This window comes from Phodopus roborovskii, unplaced genomic scaffold, assembly GCF_943737965.1.
Source record: "Phodopus roborovskii unplaced genomic scaffold, PHOROB, whole genome shotgun sequence".
NCBI classification, from domain to species: Eukaryota; Metazoa; Chordata; class Mammalia; order Rodentia; family Cricetidae; genus Phodopus; species Phodopus roborovskii.
In genome coordinates, this window is record NW_026126480.1 from 51717429 (window position 1) to 51730222 (window position 12794).

Here is a 12794-nt window from a genome sequence, read left to right on the forward strand (position 1 = left end):
TCAATTCACAATAAGCAATAGTCCAACCAGAAGAGACAGAAAGACAAGACAGGAACACACAATAACAGTAAGGGGTAACCACCATGTACTCATACACCTGAAGGATCAGGGGATTCCAGTGACATTTTACACAGTTCCTGGGCATTGGATCCTATGTATCCAAACAGAATGGACCATGCTGGGTGGTAGTAGCTCATGTTTTTAATCACAGCACTCAGGAGGCAGAGGCAGGTGGATCTCTGCAAATTTGAGGTCAGCCTGGTTTACAAAGTGAGTTCCAGTACAGCCAGGACTGTTACACAAAGAAACTCTGTCTCAAAAGACTAAAACAGCAACAACAAAAACAAAACACAACAACATAAAAAGCCCAAAACAAACCAACAAAAACAAAACAGAAGGTTCCTTAACCAGACTTACTTCTGGAGGTGACAGAAGGAAATTTAGACAAGGGTGTTGGAGTGCCAAGATCTTCTCTCCCAGAGCCCTGGACCCTATCTGATTGTGCATTCCCTAGGAGGAAGTCTGTGCTCACCCACTGTGGTTCACAGCTGCAATGAGACCTGAGGGTTAGTCAAACTGATGAGGATCCTTAAAGGATCTCACTAGGACCTCCAATGTTGCAGGGTTGAGACCCAAAATACACTCAGTAGGACCAAAATCCATACTGAGAGTCTGTATTTAGCCGGCTGGCAATTGCTTGGAGAGAAACACTTTTCAAAGAGCACTTCAAATGAATTTTACAGGAAGTTTTTAAAGGCAAAGCACACAGAAAAATGACATCCTGACTGGCAGTTGTAGGGGGAAATAAGCAAGCACAGTTTAACAGAAGCCAGAACAGGCAGTTAGCTGGGGCATTTCCACACTGAGTTTCAAGAATAGGATTGGGTACTTTCCCACAGGACTTTTCACATTGGGCATACAAAGGGGGTGGGCATGGGGGTGGGGTCATTTTCAGCTTAAACCAAAGATGGCTCCAGCTGAGCCAAGAAAGAGGAAACTTTACTATCATAGACTTTGCCACTTTCTTGGGTCAGTGGTGTCTGATTGGGCAGTAGAAGTTTCCACGGGTCAGGTAGGTCAGGTTGGCTCCATCTGGCTGGTAGCATATCTAGGAATTAGACTCTGTTCCTTCCTCCCCACTCACCCCGGGACACCCAGTGCAGTCCTAATCAGCCAACCTGAAGACCTTCCTTTCCTTCTTGCTGCAAGAGAAGATGGAACCTGTCTCCCCACACCACCAGGCTCAGAAGACCCAGAGACACTTGCATCAAAAACTTTGTCAAGAGTACAAAGCCAGAGTGGTTTGTGGATGTAACAACTCAAAGTAGCCCAAATGGTGACAGACATCACCATGTGGCCTGCAAGTCAGTTGGGGGTGGGGTAAAGTCATCTTTCTCTTCTTTCCTCACTTTTCCTCCCCCATTTATTTATTTATTTATTTATTTATTTATTTATTTATTTATTTATAGAATGGATACTCTTTATGTAGTCCTGGCTAGCCTTGAACTCAGGGATCTGCCTGCCTCTGCCTCTTGAAAGCTGGGCTTAAAGGTGTGTGCCACCATGCCTGGCTCCTTTTATTTCTTTGAGGCAAGGTCTCCTAAAGTCCATGCTGGCTTGGAACTCACTATGTGGCTAAGGCTGGCTTTGAACACCAATCTTCCTGCCTTCATTCACCTCCTGATCACCAATGTGTGCCACCACACAGCGTTTCTTTGTTTGGTGGGGTTGTGTATGGAGTGGTAATTTGGATACAGAGTCTGGCTATGTAGCCTAGGCTGGTCTCCAACTCTCAATCCCCTGCCTGAGGGCAGCTAACCTCTCTAATTTCACTCCCCCTGGCCTTTCCCACAGTTTCCTAGGACTGAACTGTTTACCTCCTGGAGAACTTCTGCTAATGTTATGAAATTCATGGTTAATGTGACTGTCTAGTTGACAGAATCCAGATCACCTGAGAGATGAACCTTTAAGCAGCTCCTGGGTAATTATCTTGATTACATTAATTTACATGGGAAGACCTATTTTAATTGTAGGTGAGACTTTCCCAAGGAAGGAAAGACAGCCAGGGAGATGGCTTAATAGGTAAGGGCACTTGCAGCCAAACCTGAAAACCCAAGTTCAACCCTGGGGACTCACAGGTGGAAGGAAAGAACCAACCAGCTCTCACAAGTTGTCCTCTGAGCGCCACATATATACCATGCATTAGTGCCCCCTAAAAATACATAAAATGTAATCAAAAACTTTAAAACAAATGGTAAAACTGAGCTAAGCACAAGCATTTATTTTACTCTGCTCCCCCCCTCCACACCCAAGACAGTTTCTCTGAGTAGCCCTGGCTGCTGGCTGTCATGAAACCCATTCTGTAGACTGTAGCAAGAGTTCTTAATAGTTTTTTTGTTTGTTTGTTTTTGTTTTTGAAGACAGGGTTTCTCTGTGGCTTTGGAGGCTGTCCTGGAACTAGCTCTTGTAGACCAGGCTGGTCTTGAACTCACAGAGATCTGCCTGCCTCTGTCTCCTGAGTGCTGGAATTAAAGGTGTGTGTGTGCCACCACCACCCAGCTCTAATAGGTCTTAATAAAAACCCAGAGTCAGCTATCGGGGTAAATGCTGAAAAGTCAGAGAAGGCGCCAGCCACGAGACCTCTTACCTCTAATGAATCCTCAGACCAAAGGGGCGGTCCTGTCCCTGAGTCCTCAGACTTAATGCAATGAGCTCCTGTCTCTTCTCACCACATATTCCTCTATCCACCCAGCCATATCACTACTGTTTCTAATTCCCTAGTGCTGGGATTAAAAGCACATGACTCCTAAATACTGGGATTAAAGTGTGAGCCACCACCACCTGGATCTGTCTCTTTTAGACTGGATCAATCTTGTGTAGATCAGGGTGGCCTTGAACTCAGAGATCAGCCTGCCTCTGCCTGTCACTCTTGAGTGCTGGGATTAAAGGTGTGTGCCACCATTGTCTAGCATCTATAGCTAACTAGTGTGGCTAGCTCTGCACTCTGATTTTCAGGCAAGCTTTATTTGTTATATTACAAATAAATATCACCACAGTAGACCAGGCTGGCCTTGAGCTCAGAGATCCATCTACCTCTGCCTCCTGTGTGCTGGGATTAAAGACATACACCACCACACTGCCTGGCTACTCTTTGCTTTTTTATAAAAAAATGTTTCTAGAGACAGGTTCTGTCTTAGTCAGAGTTACTATTGCTATAATGACAAAACATGACCAAAAGCAAGTTGAAGAGGAAAAGGGTTTATTTGGCTTACACTTCCACATCATAGTCCATCACTGGAGGAAGTCAGGACAGGAACTCAAAACAGGACAGAAACCTGATGCAGAGGCCATGGAAGGGTACTGCTTACTGGCTTGCTCAGTCTGCTTTCTTATAGAACCCAAGACCACCAGCCCAGCATCCTTCCTGTGCCAAGCCTGGATTGCTCCCCAGATTGCTCCCTGCTGCTGTCACTGAACACCCTTCCCACCATTGTCCACATATGCCACCCTAGTTGTTTCACACTGGCCGAGTCTCCTCTTGCTCCTTCAGCTGAACCTGAAGCTAGAGAGGTACTTGAAGGTTACAAGCACAATGTCCTCACCAGATATACCAGCCAGAATGCTGTAGTATAGAGCCACCAGGAAGTGAAGGCTGGGACAGTGCTACAAGAGATAGGCTTAGAGCTTCATGCCCCTCCAAGACAGGGATGACTACAGGCCTCAAAGGCTGAGACTGATGGCTTAGGGGGCAGTGTCCAACCTTTAGACTCCAGAGAAGATGTTATCTCCAAAACTCACTCCAGAATTATAATCAAATCAACAAACAAACAAACATCAACAAAAATACAAAAACCAAGAAACCTCCTTAAGGCAGGTAAGATGAATTGTCAGGTAAAGGCACTTGCTGTTCAAACCTGGCAACCTGAGTTCTATCCTCAGAACCTACAAAAAGATGGTAAAACTAATGTCACCAAACTGTTCCCTGGCCGGCCCCCACCTGCACATTATGGTAGGAATGCCCACACACCCAATAACAAACTTTAGCATGTGCCCCATGGCCTGAAAGTTGGACACACCTCCCAGGGACAGCCAGCAATAGCAGCATTAGCAGTGGCTATTCTACAGCTTCTAAACTCTGGGTACCTGCATCTTCAAGAGCTGGCAGCTCCCAGGAACCTGTAGTGACCAGTCTCTTGCCCTGGCCTCCTGCTGCTAAAATTGCTGCTGTGGAGCAGTGGCTGCTCCTGCTTGTAGAGAAAAGCCTTTTATTGGGCCTACTGTTGCAATATCAGGAAGAAGTAAAGGGTGTTACCACAAGGGTGTAGCACTCAAATGGAACATTGTATCTGTAGTAATCACAGCAGTTTCCAGTAACCGACTTCCCACTGAATTCCAAGGGTTGGTTGCAGTCAATGAAGGAATCCAGGCTTGGGCCTAACAGGTTGTCTAAAGCAGTTGTGCCTGGAGCAAGGCCTCTTAGGGGCAGGAGTATGGCTTATGTACAGTGGTCCCTGGGAGTTGGCATGGTCTCAGCATGCTTCCCCAATGCAGGCTTCGGTATAGCTCAGTAAAGTGCTTGCCTAGCATGCACAAAGCCCCTGGTTCCAGTCCCAGCACCACATAAACCAGGCCTCAGCTGTGTTGTCTGGGGGCCTGTTGCAGCATGAGTGTGTACAAGCAGCCACTGATTTGTTTGGGGAGTTTCACTCCCCCTTGGGGGGGGGATGCTGAGGTAATATGGCAAGTGGGGAGCATCTTTGTCCTAGGCCAGGGCTATAGGGGAACCATGGATGGGCATAACACCAACACACTTGTCCCCAGAGGATAACTATCCCTGCCAAAGTTGACCTTCCAGAGAAAAGAAACCTCAGAATCTTTGCATGTGCTTTTCCAACCTGGTGGGAAACCAGGGCACACTTGGGTCTTTCAATGTGTCTGTGCAAACTCCCATGAAGCAAAGATTTTACTCAGAAGCTGCTGGGATGGGTCTGAATTGGTCCCTCAAGGACACAAAAACAAGATTAGCCTGGAGTTGATGGTCAAGTTGGTGGCAGTTTCAGCTGCTGTTGGGTGTATGAGCTGGGTTTTAGCTGTGAGCAGGTGAGGGAGAGGAATGTGGTGAATGTGTGATGACTGATGACCTTATATGGAGGACACTAGCTGTGTCCTATTGCTTCCGGCCAGGAGACCCATGGGAAAAAGTGCCACTGTCCCAGGCTTTCACTAACAGTGGAACTCTGCCATATAAAAAACTGGACTGAAATCTCCCAGACCGCATGACCACCAATAAATGAAAAGCCTGCTGCAGTCACCACTGAGCGCAGGGACTGTTGTCTTCTACACTCTATAGGAGTCTGTACCTACCCAAATATGCAGTGTGGGGTAATTTTGGCAGTGAGGTTGGTGGTTTTTTCAAACAGGGTCTCATGCAACTTAGACTGGACTTGGACTCAGGGAGAGACCATACCTGGAACTGATCCTTTCACTCAGCCTCCCAAATGTTGGGATTATAGGTGTATACACCATACTACATGTGGCTTTTTGAGATGAGATCTATTTAGTTCAGGTTGGTCTTAAAATTTCAGCAATCCTCCTGCTTCAGTGTTGGGATACCAGGTATGAGCAGCATGTCCACCTTATTTTGATGGACAGGGACTATATACATCATCTCTGCAGTCCATTTTGGTTTTGCTGGGGACCTCCATGCACATGCCCACTATGCTGTCCTGTTCTGGGCGTACCAAAACAAACTCAAGGCTGTGTCACTTGACTTTAGCTCAGTGGAGCCTTGATGAGTCTTGTGGCAGGCAAATATCCCTCAGGCCAGCCTCCACTTAGCACTCAAGATTCCATGGGCTTCCTAGCCCACATCTTCTAGCAAACTAGTACTGCCTCTGCATCAGCTACTGGAAGGCCATGGTCCATGGTGGCTACATCACACATTCCATCACATCATGTTCCACCGTCTCGTTTGAAACATAGTTCCCACAGGGACCTTGTGACCAGAAGGCAGTCAGCTGGATGACTCAGAAATGATTGTAGAATTCAAAAATAGGAAGCTAAAAATATGCAGGGTGGCTGGCTTCTAGGAACAGGCGGGTCTGTGGTTCTAACCCTTGGTGGGGGATGGGCAAGAGCCAAGGTCCTGCTAGCAGCTGAGGAGTGAAGGGCAGGCAAGGTGGACAGAGTCATCTGTGAGTGCAGGGCTCTGACTGGCCGTTAACAGGGGGTGGGATTATGCAGAGGTGTTCAGGGCAAGACTGGGCACAAGCTGGGGCGATGCAGAGATTTGTGGGGGTATGAACCCTGATGATACTCATGTTTTAATTCCCCACAATGGCTGAAGGGACTCTGTACATAGGGATAAATTCCTCTGGTGGCCCACAAGTCCTGTAGCAGCAGCAACCAAGACCCAATACTAAACTGTCATTTGAAGAGGGGAGGGGAATGCAACAAGTGACACAATGAGAAGGCTCAAAAAGCCAGGGAACATTCTCTTAAACCTCAAAGGACACAGGCCTGCTCACATCTGAACTGAGCTCTGTACTCCTGAGTTGTTTAAAAAAAAAAAAAAAAAGTGACACCCAAGTCCATCAACCTGTGACTTGCCACAGGACACTTAAAGGGCATCAGCAAGTCTCAGGAGGGTTTCCCAGGCTGCCTAGAGTATGGGCCCTAAGGACTTGTAAGGCTGACACACTGGTAATCACAGCACTTGAGAAGCAGAGGCAGGATGGTCGGGAAGGATTTCAAGGTCACTTCAGTTACTCTGTGAGCTTGAGGCCAATCTAAGTTATACTTGGGTTACATGACACCCTGCCTCAAAACAAACCAAAAAGCCTCAAAATGGGGGGGGGGGTTGGGGTTGGAGAGGACCATGGCAAACACCCACCAGAGACCTTGGACAGGCCTACACATATTCTAGGGAGTCAAGATAAAAGGGTAGTGGCTGCAGGCAGGTGGGACACAGGGTCAGAGTAAACAGGATGAGTCCCCAGATTGGTCAGGAGAGGCCTTGGTGACCAAGAGTTTGAGCAAGGCAGAACAGAAAGATGGATAGGTGCTAGGCTGAAAAGTACAGTAGGCTAGAGGCTGGGGGGGGGGGGCGGGGGTGCAGCCAAAGGAATGCAGTAGTGAAGGGACCAACAATAATGGGGGGTGGGTTGGGGAGAGCAGAAAAAGGGAAATGAGGGCACAGGACCTCAGTGCCAAGAAATGGTTGATTGATGTTTGAGCACAGGCCCAGGCTGGTCCCTTGTGAAGCAAATACTAGGTTTAGGACAGTAAGGTGAAGCTCTCCACTTTGTCAGGTAAGCCCTGTGTCTAGGAGCCTCAACTCTAGACATGAATTTCTGAGATAGTGTCTTTCCACATAGTCTCAGCTGGTCTGTAGTTTGCTATGTAGACCAGGCTGTCCTCAAACTCATAGATCAGATACCCACCACTCTCGGCCTCCCTGAGTGTTATGATCAAAGGTTACCCAGCCAAAGGTTAGAAAGTTGGGACAAGGAATGGTTATTTGGCTACCCAGTGTGGCAGATAGGGCCCCCTGCTGGTGTGAAGCAAACCAGACAGGAAATCCCACCACCCCATTCACAATTAGCACATAGGGCTGTAAAGTCAGCCTGTTGGACTTCTGAAGGTCCTTAACATAGTGGAAATTTTGGGTGACAAGGGTGTTTCCAGGTAAAGACACTTGCTTTTGTTTTTGTGAGAAGGTCTCATTTGTAGTCCTCATTCACGCTGCCATGGAGTGTGATTCTCAACTCTCAAGTGCTAGGATTTCAGAGTGAGCCACAGCATCTAGGCACTTGCTTAAAGGCCACGGTGAAGCCCAGGAGCTGCCCTTTACACCACAGTCCTTCCCAGAGGCAGCAATTTTGGTGATTGCTGAATTTTGTAGTGAATTTTAGAATCGGTTCTCACAGGAGCTGATGTGCCAGGCTCCTGCAAGTAAGTACCACTTGTCTGGGGGGTCAGGAGCTGCTCTCTGATGGCCTCCAAGGAAATGGGACAGATGTCCTCATGGCTAGCTGTGAGGCAGCCCAGTGCTCTGAACAACAGAAGGGCTCTCAGGCTTTCAGCACATGTGTCATTAGCTCTGACTTCCTCCTTGCAGGACCAGGGACTTCTCTCAAGGGAAGGAGCAACAGTGGAGAACATGAAGGGGAAGCTCCCTGTGTCCCCAAAGCTCAGGGAGCAGAGGTTCTATACATACAGCTTTACTTCAGGAGTTGGCCCAAGCTTGTGAGCCGGCTCCGGCCTGGACCAACAAAGTCTTCACGGTGCTGGGCACAGAAGGCACTTGGGGATGCATCACGGTGTGTATCAAGTCCACAGTGACTCCTGACAGGAGCGACGCCAGGCTTGTCACAGTGCTTCTGAGGAAGACACAGTTGAGTTCCATAGCACTGGGGACACATCCTCACTGTCACTCACAGGTCCCTGGGCCTGAGGTGCTTCTTCCACCAGGTCAGCCACCAGGTTCAGCCGGCAGGCCCGCAGTGCCTTCACCAGTCCATCCACCGTGGCTTTCTCCCTCTCGGCAAACTTCCAGACTCTCAGAGCCTCCCTTACCTGCTCACTCAGGCTTCGGGGGTACCTCTCCTCAATCCCATCAATTTTCGCATCAGACAATTTCAGCTGACGGGCCAGTCTCTTCCAGTCTCTCCCCACATTGTCACACACGATGTCAAAGGCCACCCGCAGATCTAAGAGGGAAAAGAGCGGCATGTCTTACGGAGTTCAGGGAAGTCTTCCCATGGACTGCCAAATGTGGACCTGTGCATTTCAAAGTCAACACCAGTAAAGCCAGGCAGGTAGGTGCTGTGCAGGTGGAGACACTTAGCAGCCCTGGAGCTATTTCAAGAGACCTACATTGACCCAGTCCTACTCCCTCAGAATGGGTCACAGTGAGGCACAGCTTAAAAGACCAGAAACCAAGGAGAGGCTGGGGAGTCATAGGGGAAAAAAAATTAGGGCCATCTTCACACACTCAATAATGGACTAGCCAAAGTCCCCCAAAACCTCATTCACTTCATTTTACACTATGACATTTGCTGGTTTGACTGGGGACCATGGAAGGGTTATCCTTGCTACATTATGGAGTCCCTGCCAGGCACAGGCAAGGTGAAAGGAGATGAATGACTAAGTGGTCCAAGGAACCCTGGGCAGTGGCTAAGAACCCTTTGCTGGCTTCCTGCCATGATACCAAACACTTAAATGCCTCGGAGATGTGAATAGACACCTATTTTCTTTATATATACATATATATATATATATATATATTTATTACCCTGGCAGAAGAAACAATCTATGTCTCAAATAGTTCTGTGTATGAAACAAACTGTGCAGCATGTGGTGTCAGTACTTGAGGGTCTGATTTTGTCTGCATTTTAGATTTCAGAGATTTTGACTACAGACGGATGGAGACCTTTACAGATCCAAGGGCTCCTATAAGTAAGGATTAGTCCCTCAATGGTGGAGCCAATCATGGAAAGGAGAGTGGATCATGACAGCTCTGAGCTCACCGGTGAGTTAGTGCATTGATTACTGATTCAACGGTGTTACTGGGAGGTGGTGGAAACCTTCAGAGGCAGGCCTACTCAGAGGCAGTGTAACGGCTGTACTGTTGGGGGAGTGTGTTTTGTCCCAAGCTCCTTCCTGTCACCCTGCTTCCTGGCCACCATGAGGTAATCAGCTTTGCTCCACCATGCCCTCAGCTGCTTTCATTTCTGCCTCACTGCAGACCAAGAGCAGCGGAGCCAACCAACCTGGAGCTAAACAAATCTTTGCCCCTTTAAATGGCTTCTTGGGTATTTGTCACAAACGAGGAAGAGCCTAACAGATGCTTAACCTGTATCCACACCCCAAGGCCAGGCTGATGTGGCTCAGTTGTAGCTGCTATCCACTGTGCATTATGGGTAGGCCTAGTGCCTTCTCTCTACTACAAAACGGAAGTACCAGCGGATAACCAAGCACTGTGCACTCTGGACCGAGAAGTTCAGCGGCAGCACAGTTCTCCTTTGGCTAGGAAGCACATTGCTTGGACAGAGACACTCCCACTACGAAATAGTGACGAGCAGCAAGCACACTTGACCTTAGCTTACCTACTCTCTTCAACTCTACCCTCACTGGGGTTAGGGTGCTTTAGCCACATCCATTTCTTAGCCGAGTTTTCAATTTACCCGGAGAGTGGGGAGCCAAGCACTACAGGTGAGTTAATCTTGGTGCTGGGTTCAACCCGCACTGCAAGTAAGATGCACAAAAGAACTCCCTAGTTCCCGCTCGCCCTTCTGGAAAAGTGGGCGTGCCGGAGAGCCCTTCCGAGTAGCAGCTCGAAAAGGGGACCCTAAGGCTAGGGTAGTGGCCAGGTTTCCCCGCCCATTTCCCCCTGGCCTCCTCTCTTCACCCCATCCCACACCCCCAGCCCACCTGCCTCCCCCGGCGCGGCCGAAGCCGCCGTCCCAGCTTCGAAGGCGTCTAGGCGTTGCAGGAGGTCGTGTCTGCGCAGCGAGGCCAGCAGCTCACGCAACAGCCCGGTGCGTGTGCGATCCAGATCGTTCTGCTCCAGCAGCACTGTGAACAGGTCCAGGCCACTCTGCACGCGCTCCAGCTTTCGTTTGCCCACGCGCTCACGGCACAGGAACTTTAGCTCCATCAGATCGCTGCTCGACAGGCTGCTGGACAGCGAGTGCAGCAGGACCAGGAAGGAGTCCATGACAGTGACGTGCCGGGCAGCTTCTGAGGGATTCCACATAGGAAATCACCGCGGGCTTTCCCGCCCAGTATCTCGCGAGAATTCCAAACCCCACGCATGCGCCTCGAGGGTGGATGTATCAGCTTCCGCCCGGACTGGCAGCGGCTGTCTTGGTGTCTTAGTAGTTTCAACACCTGAGCCGCAATGGCTTCAGCGCTTGCGCGCATTGGTTCTCCCGTCTGCACCAGAGTCTGGGTGGGAGCTTGGGGTTCCGTGTTTACAACTGAGGAGCTGTGCAGCTCCGTGTGTGTGTGTGTGTGTGTGTGTGAGCTTGGGGTTCCATGTTTACAACTGCGGAGCTGTGCAGCTCCGTGTGTGTGTGTGTGTGTGTGTGTGTGTGTGTCCGGGAGAACAGCTGCGTGTGTGTGTGTGTGTGTGTGTGTGTGTGTGTGAGCTTGGGGTTCCATGTTTACAACTGCGGAGCTGTGCAGCTCCGTGTGTGTGTGTGTGTGTGTGTGTGTGTGTGTGTGTGTGTGTGTGTGTCCGTCCGGGAGAACAGCTGCAGGCCGCAGGGATGCTCTCTGCAGCCAGATGAGGTTCAAGCACGATTTAAAAAAGATTGATTTATGGGCTGGAGAGATGGCTCAGAGTTTAAGAGCCCTGGCTGGCTGTTCTTTCTTTCAACTCCCAGCAAACACATGACGGCTCACAACTATCTGTAACTTCAGATCCCGCGGCTTTGACACCCTCTTCTGGCAGGCACACATATGCTACGCGGGCGAAATACCCATACATATAAAACATTTTTTAAAATATTAAGAAAGATTTGTTTTTGCTCTTTGCCTGAGCATTTGTAGTTTAAGTGCCCCTCACGGGTGCAGTGCCCACGGAGGCCAGAAGAGGATGTGGAGTCTCTAGACCAATGGTTCTCAACCTTCCTAATGCTGTGACCCTTTAATACAGTTCCTCGTGTTGTGGTGACACCCCGCCCCCGCACTATTATTTTCGTTGCTACTCCATGACTGTAATTTTGATACTGTTATGAATCGTAATGTAAATATCTGTGTTTTTTGATGGTCCTAGGTGACTCCAGTGAAAGGACCAATGGATCCAAATGGGTCGCTACCCACAGGTTGAGAAATGCCACCCTACAACTGGAGTTACAGTTAGTTGTGAGCAGCTGCATGGGTCCAGGTCCTCCACAAGAGCAACAAAGTGCTCTTAACTGTTGAGCCATTTCATGGGCCCAGTAATGTGTATATTAAAGTCAGCAAAAGAGAGGAATATTGTTATCACTCTGCAGACCAGGCTGGCCTCAAAATCAAAGAGATCTGCCTGCCTCTGCCTCCTGAGTTCTGGGCTTAGAAGAAGGCATGTGAGACCACCTCCCCGAGCTTTCACTAACAATACAATATGTTCCCCACAGCTGTGCGCAATTACTATGCATGAGTTAAAAATAAAGTAGAGGCTTGTTTGAGAGCTTCAGTAGGCAAACTGCCTGTTTTACAAGCATGAGGACCTGAGTTAAAATCCTGATGCCCACATAAAAATCCAGAAAAGGCGGTGTCCATCTATAACCCCAACTCTATCAGAAACAGGTGGACTCCTGGTGCTCATGACCAATTACCGTTGCTGAGTGGCTGAGCTGCAGGTTCAGTGAGACCCAGCTGTGCACAGCATACCCAGCAGAGTGGTCTTGCATTTCTTTAAATTGGTTTTATTTATTTATTTATTTATTTATTTATTTATTTATTTATTTGAGACAGGGTTTCTCTGTGTAACAGCCCTACCTGTCCTGATACTAGCTCTGTAGACCAGACTGGCCTCAAACTCACAGAGATCCACATGCCTCCTAAATGCTGGGATTAAAGGCGTGTCCTACCACCACCACTACCACCACCACCCTGGCCTTTAAATTGATTTGTAATTCACTCCTTTAAAGTGTGCAATTCTGTGTTTGTTGTCTCACTATGTACCCCAGGTAGACTCCAGAGGTTGTATAGAGAGACAAATGAGAGCTGCAAAGGTGGCTCAGGGGTTAAGACCTCTTATTTGCTCTTCCAGAGGACTTGGGTCTGGTTGCCAACACCCATGC

The 12794-nt window shown here is 48.7% G+C and overlaps 1 protein-coding gene across 1 annotated transcript; it reads right to left on the bottom strand.

The window, feature by feature from the left end:
* Positions 1 to 3242: 3242 nt before the first annotated feature.
* Positions 3243 to 10770, bottom strand: Fadd (Fas associated via death domain). Its single transcript, XM_051193487.1, has 2 exons — positions 10435 to 10770; positions 3243 to 8711 (listed from the first exon to the last, which is right to left on the bottom strand). The coding sequence occupies exons 1-2, from the start codon at positions 10757 to 10759 to the stop codon at positions 8371 to 8373; spliced, it is 666 nt and encodes a 221-aa protein (XP_051049444.1). The 5' UTR covers positions 10760 to 10770; the 3' UTR covers positions 3243 to 8370.
* Between the last annotated feature and the right edge of the window lie 2024 nt (positions 10771 to 12794).

Coding starts and splice junctions, on each gene's coding strand:
- Fadd (XM_051193487.1), bottom strand. CDS start 10,759: ATGTGGAATCCCTCAGAAGCTGCCCGGCACGTCACTGTCATGGACTCC. Junction 8,712..10,434: donor GGCCGCGCCGGGGGAGGCAG/GTGGGCTGGGGG, acceptor TTTCCCTCTTAG/ATCTGCGGGTGGCCTTTGAC.